Below are 25,909 nucleotides of genomic sequence, written 5' to 3' on the forward strand. Positions count from 1 at the left end.
TACAATAAATGATCACATCACGGTGAACATGAGCGGCTTTCTCAAAAAGAGCCTTTCGTCTTTGAGCAGGGAGAAGAATTTAAATTAAAAGGAAGTGAGAATGTGGGTATTTAAAATGTGCTGCAGCCTTCAGAGACAAGTGAGGGGATGGGAGGGGAGAGTTGAGATGCTAATTAAAATAACTGTTATGCAGTGCATGTAAATTCTGCATAGATTTGCATATTCTCGGCCATCTGTTTCCGAGCAACCGCAGAGCAGCTAATTAGCATACAGGGTTGATTAATCTGCCTTGTTGCCAGGCGACACCAGGAGAGCCTGGCTCATTTAAATGAACTCTTTCTGCTTGTGCATATGTGAATACAGATCGGCATACCTCTGTTCAAACTTCAGACATTATTTCACTGTAAAACTACGATCAAACTGTGTCACCACACCAAATTATTGTGCTAGACATCTGCTTCTTCCACAAAAGCAGGCAAAAAAGTTACTTATGGTAACGTGTGTGATTGTGTACATCATGTATTACCTGTTGGAGGAGGGCTTGTGCATGTGCATTACTGATTGCACTTGTGGCTGACACCGCCTGCCTTTGAAAGTCCAACCCATTGGCTTGGATTCCTGAGGACAGAAATACGGTTCATGAAATGCGCTGTCAGATTTGAAAGATGGTTTTTAGTTGAAAAACCTCAATGTTCTGGCTTCACACAAAAATGAGGAATGCAACACAAGGAACCCAGTGTACTTCAGAAAAACAAACTGTTGTCAGGTGCAAGGAAAACTGAGTTTGACTAAAACATGTTTTTATAAGCAAACATATGTAACTGTAATCCAAAGTCATAAAACTGCAGGCCAGTGAGTTATCACATAATTAACACAACTTGAATACCTAAGAATTGGAAGCATTCATTATCAATATTTCCTCAAATCATAATTAAACAAGAATATAAAGCCAAGTGCCAAATTTATAACTTTCACTCAGAGTTTGATCATTTGTATCACAGAATCACCGACAGAGAAAATTAGCATGATATTCATGAAGTAAGCGAGGTAAAAACATCATTTGACGATGAGGACTGCTCACAAGGAGTTTGGTGGTCGCCACTGTTTTCAAAACGAGACAATAGAAAAGGTGGGCAGTAATGAGCTTTTACAGATCTGTGCTACAAAACTGTTAATCTTGGCTTTGATTGTGAAACCTGTTGAATGATGAGGTCAAACTCGGCACATCCCGACTTCAGCCCGGCAAAAGAAAAAAAAAAAAGCTGGTCACTCACCGGTGTTCGCGTCACCACTTTCCATTGCACATTTAGTAGTTTGTGACTGATTATTCACTTTAGCATCTGGAAGAGCCAGACAGAGACAGATAGTGAGACACACACACACACCCGCTGGCAGAAAAAAAACCTGACTCAGTCCCACCACTGTGATTTTTGAGAGGTGTTACAACTTTTATACCCTGTACACTTCCCATAATCACAATTCTCCAGAATAACATTTCAGTCATGTTCACCATTCAAAGCAGCAAACAAGATTAATCTCCAAAACAAACAAACTGCATTTACACTTACAGGTAATAAGAAAAGACTGACATGACAGTTGATGTCACATTAATAAAATAAACCCTTATAAGTGTCATTTTAATGCAAAGAGTGCCAAGCAATAACAAAACCCAGCTGAGCTTCATCACAGCCTCATCAAAAACTCACCCACTCTTGCTGCACCTGTGTTTTCCAGCATGGTTACTGAACCTATCAAGGGAAATTGCCTCTGCCAGGCAAACCCACGACAGGGTGTCCGGCACTCTGTTCCTCCCCGCTACTCCTCCCTCTCTTCACTGTCCACTGGTCAGCAGTGAGTGGAGTTTAATACAACCAGAGCTACACACAGACACAGTGGTGCTGTCCACCGCACGGTTCACTGAACAACACTGGGATACGCACACTGGGAAAGCCAACAGGATTTAGGCAAACAGCTCTCCTTTTCTTTTCTTATAGCTCTGCCCCTCTCTTTACAGTGCCCCTCTCTCTCTCTCTCTCTCTCTCTCTCTCTCTCTCTCTCTCTCGCCAAGATTGTCTGTACTTCTGGAAAAAGTTCACCCTCTCTCTCTCTCTTGCTGGAATGAACCAAACGACAAGTGCTGCAGCTGCCCCCCGCCCGACTCTATAATGAAGTATAATCAGTATTCAGCTGATTAAAGCCATATGCAAATCTGCCCCTGCCTCGTTAGCAATGCAAGGCTTTGAAGTCCTGCGAGCGACGCATTTCACACCAGGCTCTGAAAGCTTTCTGCATAATTTAAACCCTATAAATATTTATCAGCTCATTAGCATATTAATTGGATGGCTTTTGGAGGACGATAAAAAACAGGGGAATAAGGACGACACAGAGAAGGGGAAAAAGTGCTCAAACTAGCACTTGGTGCAGCAGAGGGAGGGGAGGCAGCAGCGCAAGACCAATTACAGTGTGAATGCATGGCAATAAAGTAATTAGCTAAGAGCAGGTAGAGGGCTGAAGATATCCCAGAATGCTGTGTGAGAATGCAGGCAGCGGTGGTCTGGGCAGACTGCATCAACATAATGTTTAAGGCCGCCTCTTCTGAGCATCTCCAGGAGTCATGGAGACCTAAAAAGGAGGGGGTGCAGGGTAGGAGTGGGAGGGGACTCGCTCTATCAGAAATAAATAACTCCACATTAATCCACCACAAGCCTGTCATTACTGCTAGACCCCCTGTGGCTAAAACATTCCACAGCGAGTGACTACAGAGAGTGGGTGGTGGGCTGTTTCTGTCCATGTTTATGAAGTGTTTGGGGATTAGCATATTTAGATTAGCTTTACATTCCATTAGTTTTTCAGTTTGGAGCCCTTTTAATGTCATTTCTAGCATGCTCAGAAAGTTAATATAGTGGGAGAAATGGCCCGGCTATGGTACTGCACAGGTGTCCAGTGAATCAGAATGACTGGACTGGAATGCATGGCTGTTTTGTGGTCTACAGTGGAAGAAGCTTACCAGCTAAATCCACAGCAACTGCTCCTGGCTAAAGCTGTAATCAACTTCTTCATTTATCCCAGCGTCTGACAAAAGACATTTACATACTAGTTGACCACTTTCAACAATGCCAAGAGAGCTACAGACTTTGATCAGCAGTGTGAGGACAAGAGGGGCATGATGAACAATCACAGACTCTAAACCAATGGTTCCCAATGGTTTTTTGTCTGATGTATCCCAAAAGCCCTATCAGATGAGTTCAAGTACCCCTGCACCGACACTACACTAATTAAGGCTCTAAATGATAGCATTCACTGTTGAGTAGCTTGCCAATTATTTTCTTCATTAATAGATTAACCATTTGGTATATTAAAGTCCAAAAATAGTGAAAAAGGTCTCTTGCTGCTTCCTTAAAAACTTTAGTTTTTATCTGACCAAGAGTACAAATTTCAAAGATATCAAGTTTACTGTGATATAAATCACAAAAAAAGCAGGAATTCTTTACATTTGTTGGTCTGGAACCAATGACTATTTCACATTTTTGCTAGAGAATAGACTGATCAGTAAAAAAAAAAAAAAAAGTGTTAAGTTTTTGTTTTTTTTTTACAATAAGCTAATATATATTTTTAGCGCTACACTTACTTTGATAAAAGTGAATATTTTTACATTTTCAGCTTTCTATTTCAATATCCCTACTTGCGTGCCACCCTATTTTTACAAACTTTCAGAGTGGTGGTCAACTGACTATATTGTATCCCTTCTAAACACAAATTAGTTTTTTTCAACCAACTCAGAATTGCTATCTTTGAAAATGCTAGAAGTAAATCACTACCCTAAACAATAAACACTGCATTATACTCCATACCACTGATTCCTTCAAACAACACAGTGTTAGCTTAACTCTGGCCTACTGTTTACCAAGGCAGCTATTGCAAGGGAAATACAGATGCCACACTAGGGTAAAAAATAAAAATCTGAAAGAGGGAGGTCAGGAAATAATCCTTGTGTTACTGACCTCCTCAACCATCATATCATGCAACCAAATGAGAAAACAAAGGAGAAGTGAATGCAAAGACAGTTATCAGCAGGGCGATTCAGCATGTACTTGGTCGAACAGTTTGCAAAGCCCTGCTGTGGAACAATGCATTATACAAATATCCTACAAAGAGAATTTTAAATAGGTATCTCATTAGCACTGTAATATGGGAAGGCTGACTGAATACAGCAGAGCCGTTAATGTGAGTGGAGAAATTCAACATGAGACGGGGGAAAAACTTAATTAGCACATCCACATTCTGCCCTGCTACCTATATATTCTTCATCTTAAACAGAGAATAGATCAAAACCGCTTTTCCACATCAGGACCAGTCTGAGCACCAACAGTCGGGATGTATGGTCACGACAGAAAATTTTTCAATTTGAGGGAATTAATAACCAAACAACATAAAGCTTTCAGAGCCAGTGCAGAATCAACATGAATATATGCACTACAATTAGCAGAACAGTGACAGCTTTGAATAGTCATTATATTAAATCTGATCAGCTACACAATCTGACAACAGAAAGTACAACCAGCAACACTGGACTGCAATAACAAAACCTAGGATGGGGTGTAGCCCGATGAATAGTGTTGATCATTAGCGAAATACATAGAGACCAAGTGGAAAATTTCATCTAATAGATTAAAGTGAAGTATTTAGAAGGTGGCAAGAATATTCAACTACTTCCAATTAGCACAGGCAGAGGTGCACCATAACTCACAGACAGTCTGAATTCACATGTAAATGCACTAACTAGGACAGCAATTTTACCATGAACTGCTGGTTATTTCACTTTCTTTGTAACAGCAACATACTGCACACTTTTAGATCTGAACTAGGTCCCTCACCGTTTACTGCAGGCCTCTCCCACTTTTCCCTCATCTATTTAAAGAAGGCACATTATCGTGACTGCAGAAGAATGTTTTAACTAGACTGATCGTCTTCTTTGTCCAGAAACTGTACTGTGTTTTCAAACTGTCCTGCTCTTTGGCTATCTTAAAAACCTTTCATGAAATTCCGGAAATTGTTTACTGATGCTCTTTATGATAGCAGACACATGAGTCACCAGGAACAAGACAATTGTTGCTTAGTAAATGCAGCTATATGTAGCTCATCATAAGCTACTCCCTGAATACCTTTCCTAAAAGCCCCTATTTTAGAGTTTATCTCCTATACCAACATGATACATAATCTCAGATCCTCATTTGCACTTAAAGGTATTTCACAAAAGAGGTGTATCTCTTCTAAATGCTTGACATACAGAGCCTGATCAAATCTTTGTTATAAAAAAAACATTTTTACAGATAACTGCCAATCTTGTAGCCAAAATGTCAACTCCTGTTTGCTATATTCCTAATAAGGAATTCTTGCTTTGCACCTTTTAGCCCAGAATGACTCCCTTTAGTACAGATCATGAGAAACAGGTAGTTATCTGTTTAGCACACACCATCCAGCTGCTGTTAGTTATGATTCTCTTCCTTCACAGTGAAAAAGCCTGTCTGATTGAAGCTTTCATGGAGGCCTTTTCTGTACTTTGAAATTGACATGCCCTGAATTTATTACTGAGAATGATGCATTATTCATAACAACTGTGTTTACATCAATGAATATTCATGATGGAACTACAAGGCTGGAATCAAGGTGGAACTGTACAACTGATTAAATGAGAAAAGTAGCTTAGCTGCGAGGATGACAGAATTATTTCTCATCTGCTCTTTAAGGAGCCCAGTTTAATAAGTCACTTATTGTTTTATGTAACAGAGCCTATTTCCAAACAGTGGATATAATTTCACAAAATGCTAACAAACAAACAAAAAAAACTGCAATATATCACATAGTTGTCTATAATATGATATCATTGTTACTGTGGTCAAAGTTACTCTGACATTAGTAACAATGCAACCAAGGTATGAATTTTGCATAACAATGCTACAATCTAAATCACCAGTAGGGTCTGGGACAGAAAGATGAATTTTATTATTAAAACAAGCCCTGTTCTGCCTTGCAAAGCTGATTAAGTCTTCCTCATCACTTTCCTCTCAAAACTCACAACTGCAAAGAATTAGCCTACAGCAACAGACAGCATGGTCAGAGCCAGTCACAACCACGTTTTTGAAAATGGCTACACAGGGACTCTGGTGGAAAAGACAACTTTTCATCTGACTTTTATTTTGAGTCAAAAATAAAATTTGCTTTATCAAGTAATAAAATCTTCTACTACAACAAACTTCAAACTCGTTTTTTGAAAACAAACTAAATTGCAAACTGCACAGGGTAAAGAAAAAAGAAGCCATCAAGCTGTGTCTTGCCCTGTCGTGAAACCTGCAGAGTGAATAATAAGAAAGCCCTGCCTGTTATTATTGTGGCCTTCCGGAAGTGGGCCTCACTACCCCTCCCTGTGCCTGGGGGGACACACAGGTAGCTACAATCTTTGTATCTAGCGCACACAGACAAGTTTAAAAGTCCTGCAACAACGAAGGACACAACGCATATAAAAACAACAAATCATACCTGCTCAGTCAGGGACAATGAAAAGTTGTACAAATATATTACGTATTCTAATGAGATGGCTTCAGAGTCAGACCAGCACCAACGCGATGTCAGACTTAACACCACTTCAAGTAAAAAAAAATGTGCTCGAACTAACTGAAATCAAACTGTAGCTGTAACTGCATGAGGTCCTTCAACCCAACATCATCTTTCAACATCTAACTTCTAATATCTCGTTTAGCCAAATTAAATTAAAGCAAAGTTAGCTCCTGAACCGTTGGACCAACTTATGAGGTAACGTTAGCCAGTTAGCCTCGTGAAAGACAGCCGTTTTAACACCGAACAGACTAGACCCGACTGTATCAACTGGCCCTTTCAGCCAGAAACTGCGTTCTTGCTATGCGTTTGTTGGTCCGCACAGGATGAGTCCCAGCTTCTCATCGGCCGGGGGAATATGCTGAACTCCGCACTCTGGCTCACACAGGCCCGCATGAATAAACACAACAGGCTGCTGTGCCTCCGCTGCGCCGAGCACAAAAGGCTGAGTGAAAAAGCTCTGCTATAAAATCACCTCGAGCTGGTGCACACTGACATGACAATGTGTGTTTAACCAAGGTTGCTACGTTTTTATTTGTTTACCCACAAACCGTAGGTGAAAAGAAACAGGCGCAGGCACTGCCTGGCTCGACAAAAATGAATATGCAAACCTCTTTCAAAAGCTTCAGCGAGTGTGCATCAACACAAAGCCAAGCGTTAGCAGGCGAGCTAACGCTAGCTTGCTAGCGTCTTCATTTCAATCAAACTGCGTTAGTGAACTATCTAAATTTATCACGTATGAATCAGAGTCACGTCTCCGATTACTAATAAAATATGCTAAACTGTATTTGTCGACAGAGGTATGAATATGTAGCGGCGTATAGCCGTCTAATCACACAAAGGGGGGAGGCATGTTTCCATGTAATTTGCCGTTGTACTGCAATAGCTCGTTTCCTCCTATGTCAAATTACAATTCGCTAGCTGAGTGTAAACTAAAACAGCGATGATATCATCCTGATCTGTTAGTCAATCTGAGTTTCATTTGTATTCCGTTTATTGTAAATTGTGATAACACCGTTTGAATATGAGTATGAATATGTAAAATGCTGTAATCATTACCTGGTCCTGAACTCTCATCTTGACTCGCTGCTCCTCCGTCCGCCATTTTGAATATTTAACCCGAAATCCTCCCAGCTCTAAGCCTGCCTGTGTCGCGCGTGCACGGACACACACGCACTCACAGACCTGCGTGCAGGCTGTTGTTAGCTGTGGCTTATTTACATACTTAAATAACCATCTAGCTTTTTGTGAACTGTGAGTTTATAAGAAAGCAAAGGGTCAAGACGCAGCTGCAGTATCTTTGACAACATGGTATCCCTGCTGCCAAATATATTTAACTCAATACCGCCAGCTCAATACCGCCCCCTGTATTTGATTAATTGACAGGCTTGTGGTGGATCAATGTGGAGTCAATGTTGTCGGTAAGGTCAAATTTATTTAGCCTATACGGAGGTGGAAAGTAACTAAGAAGACTTCATTTACTCAAGTACTGAAGTATAACTTTGACGTTTCTATATTTTACTTGAGCATTTTAATTTTCTGCTATTTCATACTTGAACTTCGCTATGTTAGTTGTTAGAGGAAGATGTGGTAGCCTTTTACTCTTTATTTGATAACTGTAGTTAACATACTACTTAGCCTACTTTTCACAATGAAAATAGTTTAATAAAACAAAATGCACTGTAATCATAAGACTTTATTGATCCTCTGTGGGAAATTCACAAGCTGCCCATCAGTAATTCAAATTATAAGCTTATAGGCTAAGGTAGTTAAAATAAGCTCCACCTTTACCAGCTGCAACATTAAATGTGATGTACACAATAAAGTATTAATAATTGTCATCCAGTATTTAAACAGTGAGCACTTCTTCCACTACTGTATTTATGTGGCCACAAAAGACAAATATGCATCTTAAAATATGTTGCAGTTTGCAGAAAAAAAGACCCCCAGTCTTTAGAGTGGAAAAATGTGAAGCATCAATATCATCATCATCTTTATCTATGATTAAGACCCAGACATTTTGACAGGAATAAGTATTGTAAGTACCCAAAAGTAATTCAGTATTCCTCAGAATGCATAAAACTGAATAGAGTTTCCAGTAACTAAATACAGCATGCAGGAGCAGTAAGATTTAGCCTGTTTGTCCCCAGAAAGTTTTAAAATCCATATACAAACATCAAATAGCATTAAAATAATAGTATAGGATTGTGTTGTTGTCCTTTTCATCTTGGCTTGTTTTGCATTACTATGACCTTGTGAAATATCTGGTTTTCTTTTGCTGGAATGTCTTTACTGAGGAAAAAGTGTTTGCAATATACCAACATCAGCTCATAAAAATCACATGATATCATTGAACAACTCCCTTATAAAAAAGAGAGACAGTGACATTGTCAGATGTTAGTGACCTTCCTTTGACAACAGAGGGGACCACAACCACTTCCTGCATTGAGCAGATGGAACTGTACCCTCCCAAGATAACAAAGTAGATCACATCCCTTCTTTGATTCACTCACCCACCCAATAAGCAGATTAATTAACAGGTCAATCATTTATATGTGTAATAAGGTACCAGCTGATTATTTTTACAAACTGAGTGATCCAGAAAAAAATGCAAGCAAATATTTCAGTATTGACCATTTGAGCTTATCATGTCTTAATCTGTTCTGAACACACTGCAAACAGCTTTAACCTGTATATAAATGTTTTATGAATCACTATAATGATTTTTAATCATAGGCTATATCACTAAATATGATTACAGATGTGTTATACCAGTTAAAGATGCTTCACAGGAGATGATTACTGAACAAAACAATATATATATTTACAATTATACTGTATAGGCCTACTGCTGCCTGCTAAATCAAAGTGTTAACAAGTTGTGTACATGTCAACGTGAATATCAACTCCCACTTTTGCTGCACATCAGTTGACTTGGTAATTTGATTAATGACAGAGAATTTAGGCCCTAAACACAATATCAACTGAAGCAATAATGTGTCTGTGTTTTGTGGTGGAGCCCTGGGTTAAATATTTTGGTTTTAGTAGGATGACTTTTACATCTCATTCTAATTGAACTGAACATTGAAAGAAGGACCAGGACTCAAGAGTGCCCATTTCAGCCAGTTTACTGTGATGAGTTCAAATGAGATTAACATCAGTATAGACAGATCAACATAGGTACATAAACATCCAATCTTTCACACCCTTTCAATCTCCCTGCCTCTCTCTCCCTATCCTTCCAAATGAACTCTACAGGTCACACTTACAGTATAATGACTGCAGAAATCAGTTGCATCCACATAGTAAATTCAGCCTTTTCATGGTTTTTCTAAAATTGTATGGCTCCTTATACAAAAACGCAGACATTCTGGTTACATGAAACATTACGTACAGTAGGAGGAAGGTCATGTTTAAAATATGCATACACAATGCGTACACAAGTGTCTCAGATGCCTCATCTATTCTTGGTGTATGACCAGGATATATGACACCAGTTGTTGCATGGACTACATATAGAATGAATTTACCAACCTAACAATTTCATTAACCTTATTATTTTAGTTTGTACTGTAGTCACATGGTACATATTCATAAAGATTGCACATAGAAAAAAATCTTATTCACAGACAAGAAACCTGTTGCCAGTTTGTATTAGTTGGTCTTTTGGTGTCTGGGGGTGCACAATGTGAACTTTATGCACACTATACTTAATTAGGACAGAGAGGTTAACAGAGGTTCAACAGCTCATGTTTGCCCCAGAGCCCCTGAACGGGTTCATCTGGTCATTCACAGCTCATGAAAGCCTGTTAATTAATTTTCATACAACACAGAATTGATTAGAAAGAAAAAGGTACCTGGAATGCTAGGAAAAATACAAAAATAACTGTAATTAACAAGATAAAACATAAATTCAACAGGGTGACCTTGTAATTAGCCACTTACTGGATGCTTTGATTGTCTTTAACAGTAATTCGCATCATTTAAAATATGCATGCATCTTTTGGTTATTTGTGATGACTGAGGGTAATTCGACTATGTGAGATGTTTTTGGATTCTAAAAGGAAAGATTCACCTTCTTTTTAACCTTGTGTTTATTGAACCAAATGGTTTAAAAGCAGTGGTGGAAAGTAGTACATTTACTATACTTAAGTGTGTTTTTCATGTACTTTTACTTTATTAAAATATTTAGATTTTATACAATTTTAACCCAACTACAGTTTAGAGGGAAATGTACTCCACTCCATTTTTCTAACAACTATAGTTATTATTTACCTCATAAAAAAGTTTATACAAGACATTGTCCCAGATTAAACCATTTGTTCCCATTATTTTGGCAGTCTTTCAGAAAGATGGGGTTCCTTGTCATGTTTCAGATGCCTGAGTTTTTAGCTGTGCAACCAAAAAGACATTCCCTTCTAAACATCTGAAATGCATCGTTTCATTTAAATAGTACAAAAAAGAACAAACAGGTAAAATAATCCACTATTTCATAAACCTGTAATAATAGTATTTGTAGATTGTTGTGTTGATACTGTGTGATGGATCTAAACACCTCTATCACCACTGTTTAAAAAAGTCATCATTATTAGTGTCGTGGAGAAATTCAGTTTGTGGTTTATATTTTCAGTTTATTGAGCGGGTAGTACAGTATCGGTTTCCTCCTCTCTCACATATCAAATGATCCAACTGAAGTATTCAGTTTGTCATAAGCTTATCATAAAGACAAGTTACATTTATCATCTTTTTTAGCTACTGCCTGTGCTAGTAGACTAATCTTTTTTGTTTTGAAGGGTCAGTGCAATACTGCAACCTGCAGGTCATATTGAGCACAACACCAGCTGCTGACATACTGTACAATGCAGCACAATATAACTTTGTAGGAAGGTAAAAACCCACTGATTGTTATAGAAAGTTAAAGGATTTATTTCATATGGCTTTAATGTTTTATATAGTAATGACATTTGATCATTAGATTTACTGAAATTATCTCAGTTAACTCTGGAGTCTACCTATTTTTTGGTGGATACGTGGAGTATAGTATTGTTTGTGGTAACATTTCTACTTCTCATAATCTATCATTTTTAAACTTTAAATTATTAATATTTTGGTTGTTTACAATGGCATATATACGGTTTAAATGCAAAAAGCACAAAATCAAGTTAGGATAAAATCACTGTCTGTACATTAATTATATCACTTTTCCTAGAGAGAGTCACCAATCTCAACCAACATCAGGCGAGAGGCAGCATACATAACAGTCAGGTCACCAGTCACAGGTCTGACACAGACACAGAAAATCATTCAGACCTATGGGAAGTTCAGTCACCAAACCTTTAGAGTAACCTAACCTGCATGTCCTTGAACTTACGTTTAAATATTCAATGAAAATGTAATTTACATGTAAATAGAAAGCTCTCTAATTATATTGTGAGTGATTATGACTCAAGATTTGAACATTTTTATAAGCACCTGTCTTTTTTTCTTGCAATTTTGGTTCCTGATAGTTTTGTAACTTTTTATAGGATTTTATAGGATTTTTAAATTGAATGAGAACTCAGACTTAAAGTTTGAAGTGTTTTTGCTGAAAAACTGATACCTTGCATTCAGGGTGATGCATGCAGTTTAAAAATACTAAGCAAAGATTTAAATAAATGTGTATGAACATCTGCAAAAATGAACCAGGATGAACCTTGACTCCAAGTTCTCTTACTTATAAGCAGTAGGTTATTCAACATTTAATAAATGGTTTATGTCAGACTTACAGTTGTTACTGTGCAGTATTTGGCCACATTAGGCTATAACATCTCCCATGATGATGTTTTATATTATTACAACTGCTTTACTGTATTGACATTCATGATCTGTTGATACACCCACCTTTACTTTCAGTATGAGTGTCTGTGGGAGTTATATTTGACCAAAAGACTAAAGCCTTACATCTGTGTGCATATTGTGTTTTTAACTGTTTATTAAATGCTTATATAGAGCCTACAACTCATAATTATTAATATAACCTACTGTACATATCAGTCAGTTAACAGACTATGTTTGGCAAACATTTAAGCTCTTTTTGTTGTAGGCCTACACTCCCCTCCTTATCACAGTCATCTCTCATAGGCAGGTTTAATACATGGATTATCAGATCCGCGATTGGCCCTCTGGTGACATGTGACCTATAGCCGCTGACTTATTACCTGGAAGAGTCAAGTTCCCCTTCCCTGGAAGTTCATCGTGAATGTTAGGTGAGTTCTCACTCTTGCACTGAAAGCATCAGTTTTAGATGTTTTTAAGACTAGATGTTTTTTATCCTCTCTTAGCAATGGCAACCAAGAAGCAGCTTGGATGGCGAAAGCTATTTCTGATCCTCACAGGTAGGCTTTATGCTTGTATTTTTTTCTCTTTGCTCTGTGCCACTACCACACCTTAGTATTATCACCAGTGTTAATCATTAATCCAACGTCTTGCTACTCAACCAAAAGCAGAATTTTGTTTTATGCAAAATAGGCCATTGGGTAAAATTAAGCCTGTTTAGTTCATTTGTTTAGAAAGAAACTTGATATAGGCTATTTAGTAGTACAAAAATAGTTGGTCAAGTTAAATCATGCCAGTTTTTCAGTCCTCCAATATCATAGAGAGCTTAGAATTAAATGTCATTTATTTAGCAAAAATACTAAATAAGTTATTATGACTGTGGAACAGGCTGATTATGTGTTATTAATCATTTATTTTTGCTTCAGTACTCCCCTGCTGCAGCAGCTTACAGGTTACTATTCCAGAGACACAATATGAGGTCGGAAGAGGAGGCGATATTCATTTGACCTGCTCCTTCATCCCAGCCAGACCAATCTCCGAGACACTCATCGTCAGATGGGAAGCTTATCCTGACAAGATTACTGATCCACTGGTGAGAGGTTAAACTAGCTGCATCTGGTTATAACATCTTATTAATGTGGCAACAGTGGGGAAAAGCTGGAAATGAAACGGAAAATCATAATGAGTTGAATACATGTTCAAGCCTCGCTGCCAACTGGGGCCTTTCTGTACGGAGTTCCCCTGTGCCTGCATGAGTTTCCTTTGGGCATTCCGGTTTCCTCCCACAGTCCAAAGTCGCGCAGGATCTGATGTCTGTAGGTGTGAATGTGCGTGGTTGTCTGTTTCTATGTGTCACCGCTGTGATACACTGGTGAACTGTCCAGGGCGTACCCTGCCTCTGGCCTAGTGTCAGTAACACCCCCCTCCCCCGTGAAAAATGAATTTGATTAGCAAAATTGTTGCTGATTATTTTTCTATGAATTGACTAAATGACTAATCATTTCAGCTCTAAGCAGATATAATCCTACCCTATCGCCAATATTATTTACAGACCAAAATGACAAATTTGCCTCTTAAAGCGTTATAATTTGATCATCATATCACAACCTTTATCTTTAAATCTTACATGACGTGATGACTTGTGGTGTGGCACTGATTATACCTATAATTATTTTACTTGTGTATATTTTTTATTATTAATACTTTATCTCATACTATGTAGATAGCTTTTAAAAATATGTTTGTGTTTGTTTCTCTAGAAACCTGTGGCCATCTATTATTCACAGACTTCAGTTGACATTGCCCCAGCTTACGAAGGCAGAGCCGTTCTGGAGGTTGACATTAACAAACAAGTGAGCACACTCCTCTTAAAAAAGGTGACCATGCAGGACAACCGCCGTTACCAATGCAGTGTCATGATTCCCCAGGATGATGAGGGAACAACAGCTGCCACCACTTCCCTTTTGGTCCTAGGTGAGAATTAACCACTGGCATGGTTGACATTTATTTATGTGTTTTGAATAACTGTATTAGTATGTTGTCGGTATGTTGTCTCCACGATGACATTAAATCAGTGCAGTTCTGTTGTAATAAAGTGTAACTTTTTGTGTTGATTTGAATGCCCTCATCCCATTGCATAACTGCCTTCGTGATATTAAACACTGGCTATCACATAATTTCCTCCACTTAAATGAAAGTAAGACTGAATACATCGTTTTTACTCCTGACTCCTCCGCTGTTGTACCTAATTTAGGTGCCTCAGCCCCATTATTTACTGATACTGTGAAAAACCTAGGAGTATTATTTGACAGTAGCCTCAGATTTGACAAGCAAATTAGATCTGTGGTCAAAACCAGCTTCTGTCACCAGAGGCTTTTAACCAAGTTGAAGCCCTTCCTGTCGCATGTGGATTTAGAAAAAGCCATTCACACTTTCACCACTTCACGACTTGATCACTGCAATGCCCTTTATATAGGAATCAACCAACCTTTCCTTCGGAAGCTTCAATTGGTACAAAACGCTGCTGCCTGTCTACTGTCAAATACTGCTAAGTACATCACCCCTGTCCTTCACTCGCTACACTGGTTGCCAGTGCAGTTCAGAGTTGATTTCAAGGTACTATTATTTGTATTTAAGGCTATTAACGGCCTCGCTCCGCCATACCTGTCTCACCTGTTGTCCATTCGCACTCCGCTTAGGGCTCTACGCTCCTCAGAGCACGTGTCCTTGGTTGTCCCGCGGACAAGATGTAAAAAAATGGGGTGATCGTTCGTTTGCCGTATATGGCCCTAGGCTCTGGAACTCCTTACCACCGGAGTTATGGTCCATAACTGAGCTATCGTCTTTTAATTTAAAATTAAAAACTCATCTCTTTAGACAGGCTTTCTGTGTCTAATAGGCTCCTGTGGCATCATGACGATGTCTTTTAGTTTGTTGTCTTACATTTATACTTTGATATGGAAGTCTCCCATTAGCGTTTGATATTATATTGTGTGTTTTTATTTTGTTCTTGGTTTTATTGCTTATGTAGCCAGTTTTATACTCCTAATATATGTTCTTCTGTGAGGCGCTTTGGGCTCCTTCGGAGTTGTAAAGTGCTATACAAATAAAGTATTATTATTATTGCTTTGTGTTCTTCTAGTGCCTCCTTCTGCACCACTCTGTAGGATTCAGGGAACAGCAGAGTACTGGAACGACATCACCCTCACATGCATGTCTGAGGAGGGATCCCCAAAACCCACCTATGAATGGAAGCGCTTCAGCGTGGAAAACAGACTCACCGAATTTCCACCTAAGACAACTGAAAGTATGCATTTCGACCATCCATGCACATACAGTATCTTTGGCAGGCTGCTGAACAGTTTGTTTCCCATTCATTAGTGTTAATGTAAAGAATGACAAACTGGCCCATCATCTCAGCACTGCTTTGTCTAATATTTTTCATTATGTTGCAGAGGATGGAGCTCTATCACTCTTCAATATTTCAAGAGAGATGTCTGGGTTCTACATTTGCGCATCAACAAATCAGATTGGTTCTTCCAGCTGCAACCTTACCCTAGCTGTGATGCCCCGTAAGTGTTTTAACAGGACTTGCCTGCTCGCTTGTTTGTGATGAACCCAGAGATAAATACCATTTCATTCTGCAGATCCCTTCTGCTCCTCAAAGCCTTTTAGTCTCATTTAGTTTGTGTATCTTGTAAAATCTCCCTGTAACCATGTTTCCAGTAACAGCATTAGGTAGCTGTTTTCAGAATGAAAGCTCTCATAAACTCAGTTTACACTACATTAGACAAAGTCAGCAATGGGCCGGGAATGCTCCATTTAGATGCTCCATTATTGGCCTTACGTTTAACAGGTGCTCAGAAACACCTGTATGAAAGTTGTATAAAGTTTCATCCACCTTGTTAAAAAAAGCCAAGTTGTTCATTAAATAACCCCAAATGAGAAAAAGTTGGGATGGTATGTAGAATCAAAATTAAAACTGAAAATAGTGTTTTGTAAATCATCTGTGTCCTGGATTACATTGAAAACAATACATGATTGCAATCACCTGTTGACATCACCTGTTTCAAATGAAATCAGCATTTCATTATTTTACCTCATTACTCGCCCTGAAATGCAGCTGACCCATCTTTTTTGGAATGTGTTGCAGGCATCAGAGTTGAAGTGAGTGTTTATTTTGAACAAAGAATACAATTAATAAGGTATCACTCCAAATAATGTGCTGCTGTGTTGTTTTCAATGTAATACAGGACACAGATGATTTACAAAACACTATGTTCAGTTTTAATTTTGATTTTATATACCGTCCCAACTTTTTCTGATTTGGGATTGTAGTAAGGTAGGACTCAGTTGTATATACAACTTATCTTTTTGGATGTAGTGGACACAGCATCAGAGATGAAAGAGTATAACCTCACCATACTGGTAATTTTGCCATCCCATTTAATTCAGTCTCATGACATTGTGTGTGCTTATTCTAAAGCATGGCCAAATAGGGATCCTAGCCCTGTACTAAGTGTAGTGTGAAAACCCCTTGCCTTTCCTTTTTTCTCCCCCAGCCAGTATGAATATTGGGTCCAGTGCAGCTATAATTGGAGGAGTCATTGCAGGTCTCCTGGTTCTGGGGATTATAATATTCTGTTGCTGCCGGAAGAAGAATAAAAAGAACAAGTATGCTGAGGGGTATGTCCTGTATGTTTCTGTAAACCAATTATGTAAGTGCATTGATTGTTAGCATCTAAATGATGTTTATAATTGCTTTAATGAAATCATCCAATCATCATTTTCTTTTTCTTCTCTGTATTTTGTTCCTGTTTGTCTCTAAGTTCCCCTGCAGAAATGGAGTTTAATGACAAAGATGGTCCTGAAACTGGAGAGCAGTACTTTGATGACAAGTCAAAGACAGAGCAGCACAGCCAGAATGAAGACAGAGACATTGCTCCTCAAAACAATTACAGTATAGGAACACCTGAACATGTGTTAGAGGATGATCAACACAGTTTTAATAGTGCTAAAGAAAAGCATGATGGCAAGGGAAGCAATATCGACTCGCAACCTTATGATGAACATGGTCGAGGAAGTCGTGATCACCTTGATGATAAATGTAACAATTACAGTGGAAGTAGGGATCGCCTAGATGATCAGCGCGATCGTTATGGTGGCAGTCGGGATCGGCTTGACGATCAGCGCGACCGTTACGGTGGCAGTCGGGATCGGCTTGACGATCAACGCGACCGTTACGGTGGCAGTCGGGATCGGCTTGACGATCAACGCGACCGTTACGGTGGCAGTCGGGATCGGCTTGACGATCATCGCGACCGTTACGGTGGCAGTCGGGATCGTCTTGACGATCAACGCGACCGTTACGGTGGCAGTCGGGATCGGCTTGACGATCAACGCGACCGTTACGGTGGCAGTCGGGATCGGCTTGACGATCAACGCGACCGTTACCGTGGCAGTCGGGATCGGCTGGATTACATTGACCACCCTTAACCCACAGAAACTGATATGGATAACCTCCTGTTACTGAACCTCTTTTAATGCCCCTTCTTCTTTCTTTGAATGCACTGAAATATATTATTATTTGTTTCTGGTTTTGGCTTATTGACCACATGACATCAAAAAGACACAGCAAAATTAAATTGTAAACTCTCAAAACCCATACATTTTTAATGTTTGGGATTAAATTAGTAGATAGTGGTGTGGCAAGCACAAACATTGAAAGGGGTGTAATTACTACAAAACTTTACATGGTAAATGTAGTTGAAGTAGCCTATATTTCCACAGTACTAATTCATCAGTACAGTAACAGTCTGCTGCTCCGAGTGTGTCTTCTTAATTCCAGGCATTTCTTCTTTGTTCTGCTTCTGATCGATGTAAAATACTTTTGAGACTGTCCTCCAGTAAAAAATGACTCTATATGTCATTTGTGCCAGCAGTTTATTACGATCAAGTAATCTATGTGACAAAACATAATTAAACCATGACATAATAATAACATTATCTTAATGGCAATCTCGATATCGACGGAGTTCTGGTATGTCTGCTGTCATGTTTATAGCTCTTTTCAAGATGAAATAAAAAAAATTCTGGCAACACTAGTTGACTTGATGGAAGGATCTTCTTTATGTTATCAATGCATTTTAGCACATGCCCTTCAGGGTAATTTTCCATGATGACAAAAGCTTGCTGTTGCAACATATGTTACTATTACTTTTTGTGAAATTCTTGTAATTCCCTCTGCCATAGGAGTGCTATTTCAGGAGATGCTTGTATGGGTTGTATGAGAGGGAAGGGACAAGGGACCCTATGGGCTGTATAGGTTGGAGGACTTGTTGCTACAGTACTGTACCTTCATCAAAACTCAACACTTTGTTTTTTCACAGTAAAAGCATACATATTGAGGGAATTTTAATGTCAAGGTTCTGGAGGAAATATTGAATATAATTCATGATAACTGTTTGGAGAAAAGGGCAAAGTGGAACACCTGGCATGACTGACTGAGAGCATCAGGGTACTCTTCCCGGACTGCCCCTCTGCAGTCCTCGGTCTCCTGGAAGTCAGACGGCCAACCAGACAGAGCCTCCGGCCGCAGCCGTGAAAGAGCTCTCTGCCCCTCTTTTTGCCTGGGTTTGTAAAGGATTCTGGTCAGTAGTCTTTGCCCTCTCATCCAACCAGATGCCACAGTTTGCAATTAATACCTTATTTGGCGTGCAAAGTCATATTCTTCTAAAGTAATTTTTAATGTCACAGCTCAAGTCTACTGCCCATAACTGGCCTCCACCCCACTGTGATCCAGCTTCGGACTCTATTACTCTATCATCTTAATGCTTAATAAAGATACAAGAAACTCACATCTGACTGAAATACCAAAAATTCCATCATTGCTTTTAACAGAACAATCAGGATTACACAATGATTTTACACAATACTATCAATGCATTAAAATCAAAACATTGATCTTTATATTTTGAATACATTACTTGACTAAACATTAATTATCATTGATTAGACATTGATCAAACATTAATTATCAGTCAAATCTTTACTTTTAGGCCTGAAACCATCATTTTTACTTTCTTAACAGACTGTGTGTCTATCTCTGTGTGACATACACACACTTCTGCAGATCCTCTTTTCGGGGATGTGTGTCTACTTCCTCTTATCTGTGATTCTGCATTTTTCACTCTTTAGATGTAAAATCACTTCTCTCCATTCTTTCAATACAATCATTTCACATTTTTCTTACATATTCACTAATGATTATTTCAAAGAGAACACGCACACAAATCATCTTATGATTATCTTAACCTTTCTACTTTATGCATTCTGCCATAGCATTTTAATAATTTTCCTCTCTCTCCCAGCTCCTCTTGCTGTTTTTTTGTAAACATCCTTGCTGTTCTTGTGTGAATTCTAACTGAAAAGAGACAATTAGTGTCATGGCCGCTCGGCGGGCGCTGCCTCTCCTCCTCCTTATATAAACTTCTGGCAGATGCTCCGTCTGGGCCAGAACATTAACATAGTAACGCGGACTGTACATGTTGGTAGAATGCTACGCTGACAGACACTGTGCGTTTTGGCTTGACTCTACCACACTACCTACGAGCTACGCTCATTTACACTACACTACACTACACTACACATCATACATATCCAAGTACCGTACCTTCCCATGCTATGTTCTTAAGATACTTTGTGTTCACTTTATTTACCTGCAGCCGTCATGTTTGACTTGAGTCCAACCTCAGTCCTCCCTCACCCTCCTGGTGAGGGGGGACTACCATAACAATTAGTTAAATAGTCTACTGCAGCCCTTCTTGTAAGGTTTCTGATGCCAGCTCCTCAGAGCTCTGCTGTTATGGCCTGTGTTTCTTGTACTTTTTGGTTCCCTCCAGGACCCGTTTGTCCCTGAAATCTCACAGCCAAGTGGCCAGGCTTCATCAACAAGCTGCCTCCTCCCTTCTCCACATTCACAGCGGGCAGCCCTCTCTCTGTCGGCAGACTCTGCTGCTACAGTCTTCACAGAAAAACGGAATTAGATTCCAGAAGATAAACTAAGGAGGCAACGGCGGTGACCTTAGCCGTATGTTTAATACACACACCAGCCGAGAAGTATTCCAGTTCAGGATTGTCTTTGTTTCCGGGACTCACCTCTGTATGAAGTGGTACAGTCCCGTTAGACGCAACCTGTTTGCAGCAGTTAGCGGACTACGAAACGACCAACATGCGGATAAACTGCACTTCACTATAGAACGGGCAATATAATGAACTTTTACCAGTTGGCCGTTTTACTGGGCGCATCAGGTAAGTCAAATACCCTTCACTGAAATGTCCTATCTTCACTAAAACATGCCATGTTTACGACAGTAACGCAGCAGGTTGGTCCTATGAAAATCTGTGGTTTATCCCAGGAAAACAGCACCGTGGTTTCGGCATAAGTGCTTCTCTTTATAGTTTTATGTGACATATTTTATTTGTACGAATTAAATGAGATGGATTGTATTAACCATAATAATGGTTTGCCCCGTTTTTAACTAATTAAATACACTTTAAGGGCTTTATGGGTCAATCACCATTCTGTGTTGTGTAGTGTTCATATTGTATTGATTGTAGGCTACTTTAAAGTATATCTCCTCATATGATAATAATATTCTCTATCTGGGCTAATCATTTTGCTATTGCAGTCGGTCAGTCTGTACAATATATACCATAGGTTACTCAATAAATGCAGAATTGTACATTGTGGAGTACAGTGTTCAATGTTAAGGCTTTACTCAACAATCAATCCACAGAAAAGTAAGTAATAATTTTTATTTTTGAAGCAAAAATTCTAATATTCTGTAGTCTCCGCTTCTCAAATTTAAGGATTTCTTTGTCATGTATAATAATAATAATAATCAATATTTTCAGTTTTAGACTGCTGGTCAAATACAGGATGCTATTTGACTAAATCTTGGGATATATTTCATAATTTTCTGACCGATTTTATAAACAAAACAACAAATGAATATAATAATTTATGGGTTAATTGGTGTAAAAAAAAAAAAAAGTAATCTTAAGTGTCATCCTATCCTTAGGTGTGATAGTGCACAAGCTGCTGGAAATGTGTAACTTAAAGTGCAGCCAAGGTCTCAAAATATTCCTGTGATGGTATATATGTTACAATAAATGTTCACCTTTCACAAACTTTCTGAGTTTGTTGTTACATTACAGTAACATTCTTCATTCTTCTGCCTTTTCCCCAGTTTTTATTAAGCAAATGACTCAGTATGAAGGAATGCGTGACACAGTAAAGGCAGGAAATGTGACAGGTTTAGAGAGGAAAAGTCTGATCGTGGCCAGGAAGCACGCAGCAGCAGAGCTGTGACCTAGAATACATTTGTGACCACGGTTTTATCTTGAACCTTTTGGCCTTTAGTGTGTACACAGGTAGAGAAAAAGCCTGCTGTCTCTGTAACCTGCTCATTAAACTGCAGTGAGTAACATCTGACAGGAACTTCACGTACACAAGAAGTGTGGTTAAGAGATGTATCAGTGTTTCATCCAGCAGTTTCCATGTTTGTTTCTCTGAACTACCTCTCACATAAAACTGATGGCATTCGTAGAGTAACGGTTTGGTTTAAATCTCTAGAAGTTTATTGGTCTGTTCACACTCAGCTGGATAAAGCGTAGATGCTCTCATTGGTTGGGCGTCTGTGACCTGCTCCCCCTCTCAGCTCCTCAAGTGGGACAGGAGGAGGGGGAGTCCCTAACAATGAACTGGTCCATGAAAAAGAAACAAAGGAAACACCAGTGCTATTTTGTGTGAATTTAGGAGTTGGATCAACGCTCCTCTTGTTCCTTTATCCTGTAAAACCTTTGACTTAATCGGCATCATCACTGTTTGTCATTTGCATAAACACGTGCAATTAAAATGTATCAGAAAAATCAGAAACCCAGTGATGCTCATTGACTGGGCTCATTGCACCTTTAAAAGGACAAAATTCATGAATTATTAACACTCACAATGATGAAGTGTAGTCGAAACAATTAGTCCATTATTCGATTTGAAATGATAAATGATTTGACATTTATGTCTGAATATTGATCAAAATGATGCAACTCTTTTCTGTTGATAGACTAATAGATTCATCAGCTTATCAGGAATTATTTAAAACACAGGGTGTGTTCTCCTACTGGCCCTAAGGAGAAGCAGGCGGGTGGACTTGCTTTTGTTTTGATTTCCTGTCTTCTGAGAGATGTTTAGAGTGAGTTCCTGCCCCACCTAAAGCTAACATGACTAGCAGAAGGCAGCCACAAGCGTCTGACCACTCCATCCCCTCCTTCTTTGATGACAACCTCCTGCCTCTTCACAGGCCTCCCCAGCCCCCAACACACACGATGGAATTTGCCCTGCTTGACCCTGGTACTGAGCAACAGAGCAGCTCCCACACAACTAATTTCTGTCTCTGCTCCCAGTTCGATTTGACACAAATTACTGTATGTCCCACGTGTAGAATCATCATGAATCACCTATATAGACAAGATGCAGCTGTGTCTGCTGTAATCGAGATGTCATCATATGCATCCTGTTCTTACTTTTGTCTACACTCCGATGCCAGTTATCACTGCGTGTACACTCAGATAAAACAAATGCAGTCTAGTGCAACAGTCCTTGAAAACTTTGTCCACCCCATGTTTTAGCAGTGGGGACAAAATCTTTTGTGCAAAAATGTTTTCTAAAGTTCAGCAAAGGTTTGATTTGATTTGATTTATTCTTTCAAGCATGTAAAAACAGTTATGTCAACACACATAATTGTACACATAATCCAATATCAATTTGCTTATACCTAGTACATGCTTGAATGGAGTAGGAAGAAGTCAGACTTATCCAGTCCTACCCCGTGACATCATCTTACCATCATTGGTTTGCAAGCAGTAAATGATTCACTTCTACCCACTTACATCACACACATATACTAAAAAAAAGATAACAGTGTTAACATTCTTACATCACACAAGTAATATACTAAAGAATTATCACAAAATGTACACCACACCCACAATTGTCCATGTAATTAAACATTGAGCCTGTTCTTGCATATATCTTGATTGACACATACCTTTATATTTATGTTTAAACTCGTCAATTCTATTACTATTTTTTATGTCTACACTTAAATTATTCCATAGTTTTACCTCACTTATGGAAATACAAAATCTTTTTTTGGTTGTACGTATAGCATGAATTTTAAAATTTAACTGACCCCTTAGGTTAACATGAAGGCTCAGAATTTAATTTTCCTACTTCTCCATCCAGTCTCAGCAAGGGATCGCTGTCTAGGGGAACAAAAGGTGAAATTATATAATAAGAGGATTTTATGTTTGACTGAATTTCAGTCATTTTTGTACAGAATGAGGACCCCCATTACTTACATTAGCATCACATTAGAAAGGGATCACTTCATTGCCACAATGAAGAGGAGGAACTACTACAGCACCCAACAGCTGTTGTAATGTATTTAATAATAATAGCAGCAGGTGAGTATTTTATCAAGCCAGACTGGAAAACCTTGAAATATGAATCAAACCTTTAATCAAAAAAATGAACACTGTAATAATTATGAAAGATTTGTTGCAGGACTGTTGATTTAGGCTGCATTTGTTTTACCTTGGTGTACTTCATAAACTGACAACGTAGGGCTGGAAAGTGATGGTTGGATTGTTTTTCATTATTTGATGGCATTTTATAGTTTATATAATGAATTGAAAAAATAATGGACATAATAATGTGTGAAAATAACTGTTGGTAGCTAAACCTAGTGCCCCTCTGATCATAATCTTGGGACAAGCTTTTTTCCTTGTGGTGTAAAATGAGAGAATAAACTTTGAGGGTGTCTGGTTTTCATTACTGCATGTTAAGTAGGTGAACATGGGGTTTGTCAGTGTTGCTGGACAGTATCATTTGCATGACACTCTTGAAAATTTCACTTTACTGCAGCACTTATTGCCACATTCTTTCCTTGTTTGTTTCGACTGTGTCAGTGTGTGTGTGTGATGGTGTGAATGTCATTGTGCGGGAGAAGCAGAGGCTTGCCATGCTCTTCCAGTCCGTGGTCCTCCCATGTCAGTACCAGACGGCCTCCACCCAGACCCCGGTGGTGCAGTGGTGGTACAAGTCCTACTGTCGAGACCGCACACGAGAGTCTTTCACGCTTTCAGAGAAACTGGGCATCCATGCCTCCGAGCTAGGAGCCACATCCCACCTGGAGTGCTCTGACAGCAGCCGCACTGTTCGGGTTGTGGCGTCGGCGCAGGGAGCCTCCATGACACTGGCTGAGTACTACAAAGGCAGAGACATCAGCATCATAAACGGTAATGTGATCATTCTTATACTCTATGACAAAGATATGAATTAAGAAGAAAGAGCTTCTGCAGCTTTGACCAGTGCTGTTTGCAGGAAACAGAGCTGAGTGTACTTTGTGTTTCCTGTTCTCTAAATGGACATCTTTTGTCTGTGTTACAATAAAGCAGGTGTTGCACATACATACACACACACGCACAATCATCACCTCCTGGTCTCACCCCAATCATTTATAGGCTCCTTTTAAACCTGAGGCCTTATCAAGACAAAACACCTGTGCTCTGTCCAAATGCATCAGTAGAACAAACCCCATTCAACAACACCATCCTGTACTCAATGAAGACAGCAATGAAGAAAGGTTCAATAACATGATGTATGAATCTATGTTGTCTGCATTAAACATCTAGCTGTAATATGTTTAACAGTATTTTTTTGTCACTTTTAAATATTATGTGTTTTGTTTTATTCCAACTTTGGAAAAATGCAAAAGTTTAGTTAATGTTGAAACAATTAGTAGCTTAATCAGTTAATATTTTAAGAATTGATTGTTCATCCAAGTAATTTATCCAAGATAAATGTCATACAGTACATTTGTTGGGTTAAATGTCTCCTATGTTAAGATGCGCTGCTTTTACTACATTTATTTCACTGTGAACTGAAAACCAAGAAACAACTTTAGGACATCATCTCGGTCTCTGTAGAACTGTGATGGGTTCATGTCACAATTTCCTTATTTTCCATATCTAAAAAGTAAACAACAGATTAATCACAAATTAATATAATTACCATAAAAATGTTTTACTTAGTGCAAAGTGTCAGATTGCAGGTATGCCGGTGTATTCAAGAAGAATACATAGATGTCAGTGTGTTCTGCACCCGCACCTATGATTAAATATTCAGAGAATCATTTTGCATTTAGTGTCCGGAAAAAAGTCAGGTCACTACATTTGATTTGATTTGATTTATTCTTTCAAGCATGTAAAGACAGTTGATATGTCAACACACATAATTGTACACATAATCCAATATCAATTTGCTAATACTTAGTACATGCTTAAATGGAGTAGGAAGAAGTCAGACTTATCCAGTCCTACCCCATGACATCATCTTACCATCATTGGTTTGCAAGCAGTA

The 25,909-nt window shown here is 38.8% G+C and overlaps 3 protein-coding genes across 13 annotated transcripts in view; 2 read left to right on the forward strand and 1 right to left on the reverse strand.

The window, feature by feature from the left end:
- The window catches only part of pou2f1b (POU class 2 homeobox 1b), a 14,953-nt gene extending 7,146 nt beyond the window's left edge, over positions 1-7,807 (reverse strand). For 5 of the 7 annotated variants that reach the window (XM_020609447.1, XM_020609450.1, XM_020609449.1 and 2 more), the window contains exons 1-3: positions 7,672-7,807; positions 1,275-1,340; positions 527-618 (exon numbers count right to left, since the gene is read on the reverse strand). In XM_020609447.1, the coding sequence (XP_020465103.1) occupies positions 527-618; positions 1,275-1,340; positions 7,672-7,717 (204 nt within the window). In that variant the 5' untranslated portion in view covers positions 7,718-7,807. Of the gene's footprint in view, positions 1-526; positions 619-1,274; positions 1,341-1,706; positions 3,536-7,671 lie in introns of those variants that run through there. The other 2 variants (XM_020609451.1, XM_020609452.1) reach the window with 2 other exon arrangements.
- Positions 3,623-19,330, forward strand: LOC109965434 (cell surface A33 antigen). 3 transcript variants are annotated; one of them, XM_020609457.1, is made up of 10 exons: positions 3,623-6,444; positions 12,733-12,857; positions 12,933-12,986; positions 13,353-13,519; positions 14,187-14,279; positions 14,355-14,400; positions 15,569-15,733; positions 15,882-15,998; positions 16,989-17,112; positions 17,256-19,330. In XM_020609457.1, the coding sequence occupies exons 2-10, from the start codon at positions 12,851-12,853 to the stop codon at positions 17,920-17,922; spliced, it is 1,440 nt and encodes a 479-aa protein (XP_020465113.1). In that variant the 5' UTR covers positions 3,623-6,444; positions 12,733-12,850; the 3' UTR covers positions 17,923-19,330. The 3 variants fall into 3 exon arrangements, with proteins under 3 accessions (XP_020465113.1, XP_020465110.1, XP_020465111.1); XM_020609454.1 differs by having other exon boundaries at positions 14,187-14,400; XM_020609455.1 differs by lacking the exon at positions 3,623-6,444 and adding an exon at positions 8,002-8,033 and having other exon boundaries at positions 14,187-14,400.
- Positions 19,331-19,983: 653 nt separating this feature from the next.
- Positions 19,984-25,909, forward strand: part of ildr2 (immunoglobulin-like domain containing receptor 2) — a 19,988-nt gene continuing 14,062 nt past the window's right edge. Inside the window, exons 1-3 of one of the 3 annotated variants that reach the window (XM_020609384.1) lie at positions 19,984-20,001; positions 20,328-20,736; positions 24,457-24,786. In XM_020609384.1, the coding sequence (XP_020465040.1) occupies positions 20,697-20,736; positions 24,457-24,786 (370 nt within the window). In that variant the 5' untranslated portion in view covers positions 19,984-20,001; positions 20,328-20,696. Of the gene's footprint in view, positions 20,002-20,075; positions 20,737-24,456; positions 24,787-25,909 lie in introns of those variants that run through there. The other 2 variants (XM_020609385.1, XM_020609386.1) reach the window with 2 other exon arrangements.

The sequence above is a fragment of the Monopterus albus genome, unplaced genomic scaffold (assembly GCF_001952655.1).
Source record: "Monopterus albus unplaced genomic scaffold, M_albus_1.0 scaffold99.1, whole genome shotgun sequence".
NCBI lineage: Eukaryota > Metazoa > Chordata > Actinopteri > Synbranchiformes > Synbranchidae > Monopterus > Monopterus albus.

Bases quoted from the DNA above. Each gene is read 5' to 3' on its own strand.
- LOC109965434 (XM_020609454.1), top strand. The intron at 12,987-13,352 runs GTAGGCTTTATG...TTTTTGCTTCAG, and splicing joins GCTATTTCTGATCCTCACAG to TACTCCCCTGCTGCAGCAGC. The intron at 17,113-17,255 runs GTATGTCCTGTA...TTTGTCTCTAAG, and splicing joins AAGAACAAGTATGCTGAGGG to TTCCCCTGCAGAAATGGAGT.